This window comes from Talpa occidentalis, unplaced genomic scaffold (assembly GCF_014898055.3).
Source record: "Talpa occidentalis isolate TD23 unplaced genomic scaffold, MPIMG_talOcc4v2.1 talOcc4.10, whole genome shotgun sequence".
NCBI classification, from domain to species: Eukaryota; Metazoa; Chordata; class Mammalia; order Eulipotyphla; family Talpidae; genus Talpa; species Talpa occidentalis.
In genome coordinates, this window is record NW_023600993.1 from 87208473 (window position 1) to 87226335 (window position 17863).

The following is a 17863-nucleotide window of genomic DNA, read 5'->3' on the forward strand; positions in this document are numbered from 1 at the left end:
TTGCCGCAGCCAATGAAATCCAACCTCGGGTTGTGCCTCCCCCTGGAAGGCGGGATCCAGTTACAAATTCTCTACCCCAAGTCAAGACAAAAATTGGTTTACAATGAATTTCTACAAAAAAGTTATCGGTAATAAGGATGTTTGATAACGTTTTGAGAAGTCTTAAAAGTCGCCTCGGCGACATCATCTGCCACCCTTTCATGACCTTGTAATGTCATCCTGTTTATTTTCTTCTCGGTACCTGCAGGCATTGTGTTTATTTGTTTACATCCTTCTCTGCCTCTTCAGAACTGCCACGGAAGCAAAGACCTCATTCCTGTTCCTAGCCTGACAGAGGTTTCCAGTAGACACTTGCAGAAAGAATTAATTACACCATTTACAGAAGAGGAAACTAAGGCTCAGAGGTCAAATTGACTTGTCCCTCATCAGAGGTAGATCCAGGTTTCTAGCTGGTTCCCATACCCACATATTATATATTCGTGTATTGAACAAATATTTTCTCTCATCAATCAAGCCCTAGAGATTTGATGGGGATCAAAAAACAAACCTAGCCTCTGAACTCTTGTTTTCACCTGGGGCCTCCCTAGTGGCACAGGGGTTAAAGTCTAAGCGCTATCAAGCCGTCTCTAGCCACTGCGCATGGGCTTGCATGGGCTCGATTCCCGATCCCCCGGCAGGGAGCTAATCCACATGGCACAGCAGACCTCCCCTGTCTCTCTAGCTGCTCCCCTCAGCAGTGTATCTCAGTGGATCTTCCTGTTCTGCTTCCCATTATATCTCTGGTGAATCCTCTAATCCTCCCATTCCCCCCACCCCACCCCCCCACACACACCTCTGATCTATACCCCAGTTCTTGTATGCATAAATAAATAAAAATAAATCTTTAAAAAAACCCCTCCAGCCTGGCAAAGCAAGCAAGCAGAGGGCATAAGTAATGACACGAGTCACTGCTTAATTACAAACCACTTAATGCTAGGTGAGAGCAGTAGGTGGATGGGGGGATGGCATCTGTGTTGTGTTGAACAGGGTGCTGGAAGTCCCTTCTGGGCCAGGTCTCACCCAATTAGTTGTGGGAGTGCAGGGAGATGTCCAGAGAAAAATGGAGTTGACTTGCTTATTCAGCTGGTCTGGAAGCATTTCAAAATTTTTACCACCAGCACTGCTGTTTGTCTCTTTGGTGTGTACAACGGCTATCACAAGGAAACCTGATCTGGCCTGAGCAATGTGGGAAGGCTTCCCAGAGATGATACTTGTCCTAAAAGATGAAATGTTAGAGGAGAAAAAGTGTTAAGAAAGGAGAAGAGGGGGCCTCCCTGGTGGTGCAGGGGTTGGGACACAACCTGTGAAGCAATCAGCAGCCACTGCAGCACGAGTTTGATGCCCGGCCAGCCAGGGAGCAACCCACATGGTGCAGCAAGACCTCTCCTGACTCTCCGGCTACTCCCCTCAGCAGTGTATTTCAGTTGATCTGCCTGTTCTGTTCCCCACTCTCTCTCTGGTCAATCCTCTCACACCCCCACACCTCTGGCCTGCTCTTGTATGCATAAATAAAAGCATAAATAAATAAATCTTTTTTTAAAGATTTATTTATTTATACAAGCACTGGGGTACAGTCCAGAGGCACAGGAGAGTGAGAGAATTCACCAGAGATAGAGCAGGGAACAGAACAGGCAGAAGGACTGAAACACACTGCTGAGGGGTCTGCCCCACCATGTGGGAATTGAACCTGTGCTGCAGAGACTGCGGACAGCTTCACAGCACTGCGCTCAACCCCTTGTGCTGCCGGGGAGGCCCAATAAATCTATTTTTTTTTAAAGATTTATTTATTTATACAAGCGGTACAGTCAGAAGCGCGGGAGGGTGAGAGAATTCACCAGAGCCAGATCGGGGAGCAGAGCAGGCAGAAGGACCGAAGCACACTGCTGAGGGGAGCAGCGGGCGGCAGGAGAGGTCTGTGTGCCATGTGGGACCCTCCTCCGGTGGCTGGGGAGCAGCCGGGGATCGAACCAGAGCCGCAGAGACTGCGGCCTGCTTTGCAACCCAGCGCTCAACTGCTGCGCCACCGGGGAGGCCCTCCAATAAAAAGAAAGAAAAGAAAGGTTTCTACCACAATATTGGAAAAAAAAAAAAAAAAGAAAGGACAAGCGAGTGCAACAGGGTGGTCCCCAGGAAAGGGGGAGGTTCCCTGCCCCACCCAAAGGAGGGTGGAGCTGAGCAGGAAGGGGAGAAGCTGAAGAAGAGACTGAGGAAGGAAGCAGGATGGAGCCAGGAGACCTGGAGGAGGCGCATGGAGCCTAGAGACACGTAAAGAAACTGCGCTTGGGGCCTCCCCGGTGGCGCAGTGGTTGAGCGCTGGGTTGCGAATCTGCCCGCGGCCTCTGCTGCGCCGGTTCGATCCCCGGCTGCTCCCAGGCCACCGGAGGAGGGTCCCACATAGCGCGCAGACCTCTCCTGCCGCCCGCTGCTCCCCTCAGCAGTGTACTTCGGTCCTTCTGCCTGCTCTGCTCCCTGCTCTGGCTCTGGTGAATTCTCTCACCCTCCTGTGCTTCTGACTGTACCCAGTGCATCATGTATAAACAAAACAAACAAACAAACAAACAAATAAATAAATAAAATAAACATGCCTCTATAAAAAAAATTTAAAAAAAAACATCTTTTAAAAAAAAAAAAAAAAAAGAAACTGCGCTTGTCTTTTGGTCGTGGACTGGGTGACACAGATGTGGGTGAGACCCGTGGGGAGGTGACAATGGCAGCTTTTATCTTGATGTTGATTTTGCTCTTTTCCTTCCGGGCTTGTCCGGTTGTTTGTGACCCTTTTCTGTGGGTCCCCACTGGAAGATGCTTTAGACTTGTGGCAGGCTGTGGGGCCTTGTTCTGGGCCGATCCCATATGGATGGACTTTTACCCACGAGGGGACGGGTAACTTTGGGTGCTTCATTTAGAAACTAGACTCTTTGCCTTACCTGTATTGTTTCCTAGTTTTATTAAAGTTCCTTCCCATTAAAGTCTCCTATGTTTTGTGTTGATGCGGCGGATGGCAGAACCATTTAGAATAGGCAGGTTTGCGGGGTTTGGGCTGCCCCTTTCCCTGTCCTATAACAAGAGGAAAGAGCAAAGAGCCCTGGAACCAAATGAGTGTAGCAGTAGTAATAACTATTTGCATCATGAACTGATATGAAGCATGGATAATGAAGTAAAGATATTCCTAAGTGGTTTGGGGCAACATATGTTACCTTTATTTTACACAGGAGGACATTAAGTTTCCAACAGGCTAAGTAAACTTCATAACTAGCAAAAACAAGTAGGTCTGGTTCAAATGCTCACTCTGCAGTATTATAATTAAATGAGGTTTGTAAAGTGCTTAGACCACTCCTAGCACACAGTAGATGCTCAGTAAATGTGAGATTTCTGATTCCTTTTTTGATGAATGCCAATATTCAATTAAAGTAAATTAACTGTGGGGCCTCCCCGGTGGCACACAGGTCGAGCGTTGGGTTCTGAAGCTGTTTGCAGCTTCTGCAGCGCCAGTTCGATCCCCGGCCGCAGCGAGGATCCCACATAGGCGCACAGACCTCTCCTGCCGCCCACTGCTCCCCTCAGCAGTGTACTTCATCACTCTGCCTGTTCTACTCTCCCTCTGGCTTGGTGAATTCTCTCACCCTCTTGCACCTCTGACTGTACCCAGTGCTTATAAAAATAAATAAATAAATAAATCTAAAAAAATAAAGTAAATTAACTGTTTTAAGTATTACATAAAAGGCCATTTTGGTTGGTGGGAGAGTATTAGTGCAGAGGATGAAATCAGTGGAGAAAGACAGGTCAAGAGTCTCAAGTAAAGAACTGTAGTTTGGACCTTGTTCTGGATACACAAGGAAGTTTTTGACCAAGAGAATCCTAAATAAAATTCACTGACCCCCTGCAGGAGACCACTCCCAAAGAGATAAGAGAGGATCAAGTGGTTAGCTCAGGGTCGATTCTCCCTGGAAAGAGACTAGCCAAGGTTATCTGGATCAGATTAAGCCTAGACTATAAAAGGTCAGAGGGTAAAAAAAGAATTTCCACCCAGAAGGAGAAATAACTTTGGAGATTGAAATCTGTCTTTAAACAACTGTTTTAATAATTGAAATAATCTCATTATCAAATGGAAATTGAGTCTAAAAAAAAAAAGAATAGAAAAGAAATGGTCTCCTCTTATAAGCAAAACGCTGATTTGAACACCAGGGTGTGGCAAATGTATTCAGCTAGAAAATGGTGCTGGAAGGTCTCAGCTGCCTTGAGGATCTCAAAAATCCCTGGAGAAGACTGGAAAAATATGAAATTATAATACAGAGAGCGTTGTGCTAAGATATACTTCTATCTATCCACAGGGAAGGATGACTCATATCAGAGAATGGCTCCTAAGCCTGCCTAGAGTGGGGCAAAGTCTTCCTGGAAGAGGTGAGACCCACAGGGCCAAGGGAAAAACTGTTCCATGCAGAGAACAACATTTACAAGTAGTCACCAACTCCAGTAATGCCAACCTGTTTTCCCTTACCCTGAAACTGTTATAGGACAGGGAGAGGGGTAGCCCAAGCCCCGCAAACCTGCCTATTCTAAATAGGTTCTGCCATCCGCCGCATCAACACAAAACACAGGAGACTTTAATGGGAAGGAACTTTAATAAAACTAGGAAACAATACAGGTAAGGCAAAGAGTCTAGTTTCTAAATGAAGCACCCAAAGTTACCCGTCCCCTCGTGGGTAAAAGTCCATCCATATGGGATTGGCCCAGAACAAGGCCCCAAAGCCTGCCATGAGTCTAAAGCATCTTCCAGTGGGGACCCACAGAAAAGGGTCACAAACAACCAGACAAGCCCGGAAGGAAAAGAGCAAAATCAACATCAAGATAAAAGCTGCCATTGTCACCTCCCCATGGGTCTCACCCACGTCTGTGTCACCCAGTCTGTTATAGGACAGGGGCAGGGAACCTCCCCCTTTCCTGGAGACCACCCTGTTACAAGTCCACAACCCAAAGACAAGCGCAGTTTCTTCACGTGTCTCTAGGCTCCATGGGCCTCCTCCAGGTCTCCTGGCTCCATCCTGCTTCCTTCCTCAGTCTCTTCTGCAGCTTCTCCTCTTCCTGCTCAGCTCCACCCTTCCTTGGGTGGGGCAGGGAACCTGGAACCTCCCCCTTTCCTGGGGACCACCCTGTTACAAAACCTTCAGGTGAACCAAAGCTCATTGAGGACAGGAAGATTATAAACTCCAGGCTTTAGGTGTTGCTCTGTATGTTTCACAATTAAGTATTTTTAAAATAAAAAATTAACCAAGTGCTGGGCCTCCCTGGTGGCACAGGAGTTAAGGTCTTGGTGCTATGAAGCTATTGGCACAGTTTGATCCCCAGACAGGTTGCTGACCCACATGGCACAGCAGACCTCTCCTGTCTCGCCCGCTGACACTCTCAGCAGTATTTTTCAGTGGATCTGCCCATTCTGCTCCCCACTCTGTCTCTGGTGTATCCTTTCACACAGACTCCTGCCCCGGCACCTCTGGCCTGCACCCCAGCTCTTGTTTGCATAAATAAATCCTTTTTAAAAATTAAGAAAACACAAAGAAGAAAGAAGGCAGAGAGGGAGAGTGGGTATACCAGAAGAAAGTAAGAAGGGAAAGGAGAGAAGGTAGGCAAATTGTACCCCAGCTGAAAGTGCAGCAGGTAGTTTCAAGCTACACACACACACATACACACACAATATCAAACCAATGCAAGTGAGATCAAAGAGAAATGGTAGCAGACTTGTTTCATAGAATAGATTCCAACTCACAACTCCTTGCATAGCTTTGGGTGTGTTATACAACTTCTTGGTTCTCTTACCAATAATTGTAGTCAGGGCCTCACCTCAGCGCCAGTAACAGAGCAGCTACCCTCCACTCAGCCCTCACTAGCAGCAAGCACTCTTCCATGCACTTCACACTGAAACATTTGAGCCACACATCAGCCTTATGAAGCTGGTATTAACAACCCTGATTTGCTGGTGTGTAAATTAAGGCACAGAGCAGCTATGAAGCACACCCCGGAACACAAGTTTGGAGAAGATGGAAACTGGATGGGTACCCAGTCTGGATCTAGAGAAAAATCAAGGACCAAGCACAGACCCCTGGATCTGTGGTTGATTCTGGGTTACAGTGTATTGATAAAGTTTTAAAAAACACAGAGTAATATTTCCCCAAGTGTTGCACAGCAGTTGGAGTGATTGGTACCGCCTTGAAGTGCTGTCCTCACACTCAGCCACATCACATTGGTCTTTACAGAGAGGTTGGGGTGGATTTGGTATCTAACTTTCAGAGCCCCTGTGGGAGCCCCTACATGCAAACCCCAACCTTTACCCCACATCAGCATGTTCATCCTTTTTCCCTTTTGCCTGAGTCTGAGAATACTCAGATAAGAACTGCCCCTTCCCCAGCCTGAGCCACAAACTAGCCAGGTACCCAAAGGCCACTCACCTTGAGGGCTTGTCCATCTCCTCTCTTGAGGTTTCGAGGCCGGGACTGCTTGTTTTGCTTCATTCTGTCCTGGCATCTGGTCTAGCACCGTACACAAGACTGCTTAATAGGGCAGCAGAATCCCCTGGCGTCTCAACACATCAGAGAAGCACCAACCCAGCCAGCTAATTGCCAAGTGTCTCACCATGGTGACTTGTACCCATTCTAGCCCAATGGCATCTAAAAACAGTTTCTCCTCCTTCATTCCAAGTCTAGGCTCTCCTCTTTAGGAACCTGATCTTAAGGCACACAACTAGTCACCGTGATAACATTACATGTGAAGAAACTGAGGCTCAACTGACACCAGATGAATCCCATCTGGTACATCTTTCTTCCTCTGCTTGCACTGAAGTTTTAACCCTATAGTGAGTTAGAGAGGGTCATTGGCTCCTTTGTCCTGACCAAAGACTGGAAAGGTAGTGAAATGAAGATCATGGTGTGAGCTCTGAACTCCGGCCAAATGGCCTGGCAAACCAAGAAATGGAAATATTGGAGGGAGTTGGCATTGTTAGGCTTAGATTAAGTAAGGGCACAAGCCCCCCAAAGTGCCATTACCTTAGGCAGCCCTGTTAGAATCCTGGAGGCACTCCCTGCACCCTCATTGGGCCCTAAATGCCCTTGAGAAATGTGACAACTTGGGAGCCCTAGAACCAGGTGTGGGTGAATCCCAGAGGCACAGGAACTGGGAGCATCAGCCCTGGGATTCTTGAGTGCTTAATGATCTTGATAGCTACCCAAGAGCTTTAAGAAAGTCTGAACGTGACTGTTCCAGACATCAGCCTTTAAATGAAAATAAACACGCAGGTCAAGGTTTGGGAAGCAAGGTTTGGAAATGCATTCACTAGCCGAGGGTGGACAGATGCAAATTCTGGATGGAGGGCCCAGCAGATTCCTTAAAAAAAAAACCTGGCAGGGGGCCTCCCTGGTGGCACAGGCAGGTGAGCGCAAGGCACTTTGAAGCTGTCAGTGCCGGTTAGATCCCTGGCGGCCTCCAAGCAACCTGCATGGCGAGCAGACCTCTCCTGTCTCGCCTGCAGCTCCCCTCAGCAGTGCTTTTGGTCTGTCTGCCTGTTCTGCTCCCCCCTCTATCTCTGGTGAATCCTCTCACCCTCCCGCGCATCTGAACTGTACCCTGGCTCTTGTATGTTTTTTTTTTTTTAAAAAAAAAAAAAAAAAAGCCTCCCAGGGTTGAGGCCTCCCTAGTGGCACAGGGGTTAAAATCTCAGCACTATCAAGCATGAGTTCTATCCCAGATCCCCAGCCAGGGAGCTAACCCATATGGTGCAGCAAACCTCTCCTGTCTTGGCCACTACTCCCCTCCTCAGCAGTGGATTTCAGTGGATTTGCCTGTTCTGCCCACTGTCTCTGGTGACTACTCTCACCATCTTCACCTCTGGCCTACCTCCCTGGTGGGGCAAACAGCACTATGAACCTATTCACAGATCCCAGGCAGGTGAGGGAGGTACCCACATGGCACAGCAGACCTCTCCAGTCTCACCTGCTACTCCCTTTTTCATCAGTAGATCTGCCTGTTCTGCTCCCCGCTGTCTCTGGTGAATCTTCTCAAACCCACCCCACCCACCCACCCCGCACATCTGGCCTGTACCCCAGCTCTTGTATGCATAAATAAAACTTTTTTTAAAAAAATAGCCTCCCAGGGGAAGGTCATCTACAGTTCAGGTGGCCTGGAGACAGACACATAAATAGTACACTTCCACCACCCACCTTCCCACCTTAGCCTGGTCCTCCCACACACCACCCATCTGACCTGCAAAAGAACAAAAGGGACAACAGACTGTTAGAGAAATACTGATTTTAATTCAACATAAGGTAAACTTTAGGCATCCGTCATCTCTCAGCCTAAAAATTAGCAAAACTGTTGAGACAAGGCACAATTTTTCCCCATATTTGTTACGTGGCTCCAGTTACAAAAAACTTTTTATGAAAATGTTTAAACATAAAAATAGAAGTCTGAGTTAAAAAAAAATATGTAAAAAAAACTCCACGAAACTTGACTTTGTTCCTTATTGTACAAAATAGCACCAGTAAGAGTAAAAGGTGTTAAAACCATTACAGCAGCATTTCTGAAATGCAGCTTGTCCGACCTCCCATGCCCCTTAAAAACAACATCGTGGAATATAAAAGGATTTTAAAATCTCTGGAGGGATGGTCGGCTTTTATTGCAGTTTTCCCCCTACAATCTCTTAGATGAGGGGAAAGTGCGAGGAATGTGCTTCTGGCCCTGGCTGTCACTGCTTCTCAGTTTAGAAAAAGGCTGAGGAATTAGGATGTCATAATTTGGGGACCTGTGCCTGGAGGTCTGGAGGGTGCCTTGTAGGGGGGTAGGGGGTGGGGAGGGGTCCTTATCTAAGCCTCCTTCACTCCAAGTCACTTGGGGAAGGAGACAATGAGAAGCCACACCCATCTATTGTATAACACCTGGCATCTCCTACCACCCCACCCCACCCCTTCCTGAGCTCCCCAGAGGGGTCTATTGCAGTCACTGGGAGGGTTTCAGCTAAGAGTGGCCCTGACCTTCTATCTGGGGGAAGAAATAGCCCTGAATGTGATGATGACATCATCCCTGCTGAAATCATCATCACTGTGGAAACGCCTCTCAATGGGGCTGGACATTGCATCGCAGCCCTTTATACTGAGGCAAGGGGAACTACTTGAGGGAAATTCAAGGCAGACATAGACATCATTTCCTCTTCTGCTCGCCCCAGGAAAAAAAGCATCCTGGGTCTGAAGTTGTTCCTTTACCGGTTACTACTGCCTGCTCCAGGAAACAAGGGGTCGCAGACATTTAAAAAATGCAGACATTTTAAAAAACTTAAAGTCTTGCAATAACTGTCTTGGTTGACTTTTTCAGCGTGAACCTGAGTGCTGGAGAGCTGTCGGCACTGTGGTTTTGGTATCTTAGCCATCGTGACTGAGCAGTAAAACCCGGGAGGGAAAAAAAAGCCATCTTACTACCTACTTCAAGTTTTAAAGTTTTAGAAGACAAAATGAGCACCATGTCTGGCTGCTCCAAGCAGCCAGGTCTGAGTTGTGCACAAGGAGGTGGCACCTCGGCCGCCCCGGCCAGGATGGACACAGGGCGCTTGCTCCCATGTGACACCACACAGCTGAGCTGACGAAAGGCGTGGCCCAGGCGGCACCTCCTGGGTACTGGCTTGCCCTGGCACACCCAGGGCCCCAGGCACCCCTGCCTGCCTGGGCAACTATTCACAGGCAAAGTAGTCCTTCAGGGGGGCGAAGAGGTGTCGGATGACTGGCACACTCCAGGACCTCCCGAGCAGCTTCTGGCGGGCACCGCGACCCATGTTGGACACATCAGTGTAGTGTACGGGAAAGCCGAAGATCCTGGGGGGAGGGGCACCAGAGTAAAAAGATAGAAAGTCAGAAGTGCCCCCTCCAACAGGCTGAGGGCTCTCTGGGAGATGTTCACCACAGCCAGCAGAGTGCTGCTCGCTACCCAGCATTCTGTCCCGCCAAGCCTTTTGCATGAGCCCTCTCTGCAAGCCCAGCCAGGTCAAGTCCTCCGGTTCTTCAGAACACAGGTGACTGTCCCGAGGGCACCTGTTCTGGGCATCCCCGGGCACTAGCACCACACACCCTATTCAGTGGATATCTCTCCAATGAAAAAATGATAAGACACATATAGCCAGTCACAGGACAGACATGTATCTGTCTTCAAACCGCAAGATGGAGAAGTTAGGGAATTTCCTTAATTAAAAATAAGGACTCTTGCAAAAAGAGACCTTTTTAATCATCAAATGCTCAGGTAACTTACTGGGAGTACACTGAAGCAGCCTGCATTTTCTTTTCCTTTTCAAACCCAGTTGGGTGGCTTAAGAGGCACACTGGACTTCCTGGCAGATGGCAAGCAAATATGCCAAGAGCCTGCTCTGTGAGCTTCTCCCAGGCCTGGTGAAGAGGCTTTGGAGGTACTGGGCCTGCTACTTTTCCATGTTCACAGTTAATATTAAAAGTCACACCAATGGGCCAACAGCTGAGTGGGTGTTAAGAGACACACCAAAGATGCAAAGCCTGGGGCTGGTGTCCGACTTTGTCTACGTGACAGGCACCAGCCAAGCCTAGAATCCCAGGTCCAACCCTAAATTAGGCTTGGGCCTTCAAATACAGAATAAGCCACAGCATGAGTGGGGGCAAGGTTACACACCAGTTTCTTCCTACTAATCAGACCTTATTTTTGATACCTAAAACTGTTTAAGGCTAAGAAATAAAATTGGTTACAGAACTGAAACATCTGGAATGAAAATACTCTGTCAAATCCTTCGAGGCATATCCATAAATGTGAATATTCATAGCCCTCAATAACATTTCTGGCAAGAAAAGTAAGAACAAAATAAGAAAAACAAAAAGTGAGGGAAAAAATAGAAACCAGAGTAGGAGAACTGAATCTACGAGCTGGTTCTTTGAATCAAATATCTACAATGTACTTAGCCCAATAAATTGAGGTGGGGAAAGACAGATAGACTATGGCTAAGCAGGTATCATTGGTAGAATGAGCAACTTGGCAAAAGGAATCTTCTGAGAAAGAGCAATGGCATGTCAGTGGGGTTTTCTTTCGTTGCTTCCTCTTAACATCCCAGGGTCCCCAGCACGTCAGGGCAGGCACGGGCCAGGACAGTGCAGCCAACAGTGTTGTCGGATGACTTCATGTGCCAGACTCCTCATCACCACCACCAACACCACCACCCTTCTACCATTTCTACCAGGAAATAAGACCAACTTCGAAAGGGTAGAACTCCCAGTTCTGCAAGCAGGCAAGGGAGACCGTGTATTAGGCAGGCAAGCACCTGCCCGGTCAAGCGGCTGTGTCTTCTCCACATGTTCTTCCCCTTTCTCTCTATCTGCATGGTTTCCCTCTCCATGGGCAGCCTTGCTCACCTTTCTAGCTCAGTGCACCACAAAACATCTTCTTTGCCATTCATGACAACAGGGAAAAGTTGGTTTTTCCCCTGTTTGATCGAGTTCGACTTGGTGGTTATTGTCTGTACTTTCTTTAACTGGAGAACAAAACGACATCATGGAGTGAGCACAGAATGAAGGGCAGAGTGGCGGGGCTCAGGAGTGCTGTGGGGAGACGGAGGCAGGCAGGGCCGTGGGGGAGAAGCAGTCGCAGACTGGTCTGACAGAGGGATTGTGAGCAGACATGGAAGGATAAGAACATTCTGCGCTTCCCACAAAAGCCATGAAATTAAAGGACAGGAAGGATTAGCCTCAGTGAGAGCAAAAGATACAGTGACCATGAAGGAGATCACAAGGGGCCAAGAAAACAGTTACTGATCAAGCAGGATCAAGCAAAAAAGTAAAAATCCACCCAAATTCTAGCTGGTGAACTGGGGTTTGGATGAATGGAGCCTCACTTGTATAAACACTGAGAATTTTATGAAGGTCATTATTGTTACTTTGTGGGGGGCATAGGTATTAACTACTCATTCATTACTCATGTCTTACTGAGAGGACTGGCTGAAATGACTCTGGAGTGTGCTTTCACAACTGGAAAGTCCGGTTGCCTTTTCGTAGGGATTATTTGTTCCTCGAGACCCTCTCCTCCTCTATGCACTTAAAGATGGGGCAGAATGTTTATGTAGGGAAAGACCCAGCACCCGGGAGTTATGTGGGGAAAGGGGCAGAACAACTGGACACCAAGATCAAGTCCCAGCTTGGAAGTCACCAAGTGCATTTCCCAGAAGGTTGCAGTACAGACCGTTGGTGAGCACATCTTACCTTTGCTGTCCTATTGAACTCCAAGCAGTCCTGCAGCTCGAGTTTATCATTCTTTGATGCTATCACGGGCCTGGGAACAGCCAAAACCCATTACTTTCTACCATCTGTAAAGGGGCCTCAGCTAGGGCCTTGCAAAGTGGGAATAAGGACATAAAGCTGCAAAATGCACTCTGGCAGTGAACTTGTTACAAATACATGATGAAAATGACTCTGGCATAGCCTGTTATGTGGTGGCCAGGGATTGACCAGCCCCTTGAAGAGGGCAAGCCCAATGTCCAGGAGGAGCAAATGCTCCCCCATCCCAAATTTAATATTAGCCTAGCACTACCATTGAGGAGAGTGGGGAAGACATGGGGGCAGAAGAGGGCTATGTATACACTGAAAGGGGTCAGGACAACCCTCAATCCCAGCCACACTGTGACTCCTGGCTGTGCAATGACCTTCAACAAGGTATGGAGCTCCTGTCTCAGCTTTATGTCTCTCTACCTGATACAATGTGAGTATCCAGTTCATCACTTGGTGGCTCACTTCTGAGGGTATAGCCTCAGGTTTGAAGGACCAAGTGGGTCAACACGTAGGTAGGACAGGAGGTAGTGCACAAAAGGATTAACTGCCCTGTAACTTTCACCACTGAAATCTGCAAATGCAAAGAAGCAAACAGATGCCAGAAGAGGTGAAGGAATAGAACATTTAGGGACCAAGCAATTCCAAAACTAAGAGCAGAAAAGCAGCAAGAGGTCTGAATGCAGAGTAGATGAAACCCACAGCCATCCCTGACAATAAGAAATTTCCAGGTCAAAAACAAATGAGATGAAACCCTGACCCCAAAGGGGGCAGTGAAAGTCACACAAAATGTTTCCCTAGATTCTGTCCTTGACTTTCCCCTTTCAGGATTCAAATGTGTTACCCTGTGCCCATCAGCACCTCCTTCCATGAACCCCAGGGAGTTAAGGGACCCAGGGGACACAGAATAGGCCTACTGTGTGTTGACAAGGATTGACCTTTAAACACACCAAGGTTTTCAAATAAAGGCTGGATGTGGGTCTACAGCCTGATGGATGCAGCAGCCACCCTCTGAGAGCCTCTCAGAACCCAGCTGTGGAGACTCATTTCTTAAATCAGACAGAAAAGCTGTCTTCCCTGATCCTTTTCATGTCGTACTCTGCCCACATCCAGTGCATCAGCAAATCCTTTTAAGTCCTAGAATCAGATTCCTTCTTTGCTAAATGCACAGAAATCTCCAAACCCAGGAGGCACCGCCTGCCCTGTTTTACAAGTGTGTGTCATGCTCCCTCCCAGGGCACAGTCAGCCAGCCTCCTTCCCTCAACAAATGCCTCACTGGTCTCCCTGTTTCTGGCCTCATCCTATCCAATCTTTCGCCTACCAGAAACTACCATGAACTGAAGACACAACTCGTCTGCTTAAACCTCCTGTGAATTCCCAGCCACCGGCCCCATCACGTGGCGCACGCTTTCCAAGTTCTGTCTTCTTCCCCCATTGTTCCCACCCAGAACACAGTTCTCTGACTTGGTGTGCAAGTGCCAGGTCACCTGTCACCCTTCTCCCTTCAACCTAGGATGCTCTCCTTTCTAAGAATGCAGGCCCTGTCTTTGGAGGCCTGCTGGAATAAAAACTCCCCAACCCCAAGTCATGACCCAGAGATCATTCACTGTATTTTTCTGAGCTCCTCCCCCATTACGTGTCAGCCCCCTAAGCAGGCCTAGCACTGATGTGCTCATCACTGAACTGGCAACTGTGACAACAATTCCTGTCACAGGGAGGACTTAAGTGCTCAGTGAATGAATGCACCAGTTTCACCCCAGACATGGCTATATAACTCTCCAACTGGCTGATGAACCAAGCAAAAATGCAAGCTACCCAAAGATACCCTCCACGCTATTCTAGTATGTTCTCACCTCTGTCCTCACTTTGCTAAATGCCAGAAAATTATGTTTCCAACACGTCCTTCTGAAGGCTAATTTTTCTAAGATTAACTCATTTAGAAGTCTGGGATGTCACATCACCCTCACATTTTGTATCTTAATGAGGTTGCTCTCACCAAAACCATATAGGAAATAATTCTCAGCAAAGCCACTTCGTGGTGTTCACCATGAAAGGCTGACAAAAACATGGGGAAGCTCTTGATTAAGAAAATGAGGACGAGAGCTTTTTGGCTATAAATCGTCTCCCCAACTCTTTCATGGTTTGGTCACCACAGGCGTGCCCCAGGGGCAGAGAACAAAGGCACCTCAGACAATCCCACTACATAGGACAACTGACAAAGGGGGGTTGTGGAAGCATGAGCACCCCTGGCTTTAAAAGCATCTGCTCCAGACATGGTACTTTAAGAAACAGGCCAGAAGCGAGTGGAAACAAGTGAGTCCACCGAGGAATCCTGGCCTGGGGGTCCCACGCAGTTCCAGCACATCCTAAAAGACATCAACCCACAACACCAGGGGGTGCTCTGAAGCCCAGAAGGAGGCCATTATTCAGCAGAGCCATTTCCTTCTAAAAAGCTTGAACAAGACTGTGCCATCCGAGTCCATGATCAGGTCGACATTGGCTGTGTTTAACTTAGCTATTATTACCTGTCCCACTCTGAGCCCGTGTTACCTGTTCATCCCAGGTAGGTTGCCCCAGAAGTATCGGGCCCTGTGAGCAGCAGATACTTTGATGGCATCGATCATGACTGGATTGCACTGCCAAGAGAGAAGGGGCCCACTCATTATTCAGGGCAGTAGACAGAATGGACTTCACCTGGGTCAGGACAGGACCGTCCACTGGCTGTGGAGGCGACATGGCTCCTGACGGAGGAGGACGACTGGCCCCAACAAGGATCTAGCTGAGGAAAAGCTCGAGCGGGGCAAGACCAGATCAGACATGCAGGTTCTGAGACACGACATCCCCTGGGGCAAGCCAGATGATGACAGAACGTGCAACGTGAAGGTGGCAAAAGAATCTCCTCTTTCAAATCTGTAAAGTCTGCTATGGAAATGCAATGCTGGCAAAATGTGGCTTGTGCCACCCATTTGGTAGCAAGAAGGAACTAAGATCTATAATCTGTTAGAGCAGAACTTGAGCTATAAAACTTAGGGGAAAATTAAGTGAGTGAAGGGCATTAAAACTATTTATGACAGTGCTTGAAGTGTAAAATTAAGCAGTGCCAGTGACTGTAAGTATGCAGCTCTCAGAATAAAAATGAGAGGAAACTGTTAAGAGCCAGGGGGCCTCACTGGTGGGGCACAAGGGTTCAAGTCTCAGTGCTACAAAGCTATTGCCAGCCACTATGGCATGAGTTCAATCCCCGGCCAGGGAGCTGACCCACATGGCGCAGCAGATCTCGCCTATCTTATCCACACTGCTCCCCTCAGCAGTGTATTTCGGTGGATCTGCCTATTCTGCTCCACGCTCTGTCTCTGGTGAATTCTCTCACCATCCTGCACCTCTGGCCTGCACCCCAGTTCTTGTATGCTTAAGTAAATAAAAATAAATCTTTAAAAAAGTATAAGAGCTAAATTTTATGATGCCTCCAAAAGTAGTTATGGTATCATCATCTTGACTTCAACGTTGAGGGTAAAGTTAGAGATCAAATATTTTTCATTTACTAACCACCCACTGATTCCGCTGCACTTGGAATAAGTCATACTTTTGTCAAGAACTTGGAAATTCCCAACATTGGCAACACCCACCTCTCCAACCCTCATACCCAGCAGGGCCTTTCCCCACCCAGGCTGTCTTGACAAGCAGGATCCCCAGGTCCCCTCACCTCCAGGAATCGTGAGATGTCCCTCTTGTCACCGACCTTCATGGCTACCACATTCTCAAACATCCAAAAGAAGGGTCGGTCATCACCCTCCTTGGGGCGTGTGTAATTCAGCAGGTGGTAAAATTCAAAGAAGAGCCGGCCAGTGCCCTCTGAGGTCACAAAAAGAAGATCACAGAACATGTTCAAACCCTTCAGCCCACCCTCCCCTCCACATTGAGAACAATGGGTTTCTACTAACCACTGAGACTGATGGTCCAGTTTACTCAGGGATAACTTAAGGATGTCAGCACCAGCGGTGTGACATTTACCAGGAGGATCTCATTGACAGAGGAATCGCAATGGGGCATGCACAGCGCTGACAGGGTAAGACTGGCCAGAGGCAAAGCAGCACCTTCTCAGGCTGCTGCACTTGGAACATGTCAGCTGACTTGGGGTCTCTTGGGACCATCAGAAAGAAGGTATGCTCACCATACAGGCCCTTCCTGGCAGGATTCACATTTGAGAGATCATTACATGGGCTCCCACCAATCACCAAGTCGAAGGGGCCCCATTCTTCAATCTGTAAGAAAAGAGCAGTCACACTTCAAGGAGGGCAGGGGGTGAGGATGGCGACATGCTGAGCTTATCACTTCTAGAATTCTGCTTGGCCACGCAAGTCCTCCATCTGTTTCTGATGCAAGACAGTACAGTGCTCAGGGTTCTAAGATGTAATCAAGCTGAATGGTTTGCACACGTGTGGGTCTTGGTACAAGAGCTTGATGTGACCACAGGTTCTCCCTCCAAGCCCCCGGGCATGAGAGGATGACATAGTCCTGAGGATATGGGGGAATTCTGAAATTCTGGAGGCAGAAGAGGGAGGGGGGTTCTGGAGAGCCCCAAATGCGCACAGGCTGCCCTCACATTTTTCTTTGTGATGTTCCTGACATCATTCACGTATTTGATGTTGCCTTCATGTTTAACGGTTCCAACAGCAATGGACTCTTCACAGACTTCGGAGGCGATGTACTTCTCCACTTTAATGCCCAATTCTCTAAGGACCAAGTATCCTATGGGGAGTCAGGGAGACAGAATATGAATCTAGGGTCCTTCTGTATAGACCCCTCCCTCTAGTGATCTAAACCATCTTGAGGACTCAGACCCAGCAAAGACATGAGGATGTGAATCCCAGCAGAGGGCACAGAAATTGTCATCGTGGACACACTGAGCTCTCCAGAGTGCAGTTTTATAATGAAAATCATTCAAATGGTATAGACCCCACTGGGGAAATCCGTCGAAAGTGAAAGGTGCACAGCCAATGTCCAGCCTCCATCAGGACACACACATGGACATGGATCTTTAACAAAACTCTGATTAGGCAAGAACCCTAAGGTCTGGAGGGAATGAGGACTCGGTTTTACTATTTATTACCTGATGACACAGAGGTCAGAGTGGGGAGAATAAGCAGTGGCCATGACAGTAATTAAAGTGGGCAGTAATTAAAGTGGCAAATGCTTCAGGTAGGTGGACACTGGTGCACACACACAAACACAAATGATAAGTGTTTAGCAGTTCATTCCCACACTTCCTGCTCTGGTGAAACGGCTTCTCTAATGATCTGTCACAGTCCCCAGGACTGAACAAGGTAAACTCCACAAAGTCCCAAGGGGCAGAGACATGCATGGCTTCTGTGCTGCTTCTCTCCATGGAGAACCCTCAGGGAATGGGCACAAAGACTGGAGATGCTAGCGGAGTTGCTTCACTAACCTCCACTATCTCTATGCTTAAGGAATGAAGAATAATTTTCCTAGAAACCGACACAAATGAAATCAAATGGCTAAG

At 47.9% G+C, this 17863-nt stretch overlaps 1 protein-coding gene across 10 annotated transcripts in view; it reads right to left on the reverse strand.

The window, feature by feature from the left end:
- Positions 1–8320: 8320 nt before the first annotated feature.
- The window catches only part of DNMT3B (DNA methyltransferase 3 beta), a 38641-nt gene continuing 29098 nt past the window's right edge, over positions 8321–17863 (reverse strand). For 7 of the 10 annotated variants that reach the window (XM_037496973.2, XM_037496967.2, XM_037496953.2 and 4 more), the window contains 7 exons: positions 16946–17091; positions 16514–16604; positions 16046–16194; positions 14893–14978; positions 12279–12348; positions 11436–11554; positions 8321–9884 (listed from right to left, as the gene is read on the reverse strand). In XM_037496973.2, the coding sequence (XP_037352870.1) occupies positions 9743–9884; positions 11436–11554; positions 12279–12348; positions 14893–14978; positions 16046–16194; positions 16514–16604; positions 16946–17091 (803 nt within the window). In that variant the 3' untranslated portion in view covers positions 8321–9742. The remainder of the gene's footprint in view (positions 9885–11435; positions 11555–12278; positions 12349–14892; positions 14979–16045; positions 16195–16513; positions 16605–16945; positions 17092–17863) is intronic. The other 3 variants (XM_054697086.1, XM_054697082.1, XM_054697081.1) reach the window with 1 other exon arrangement.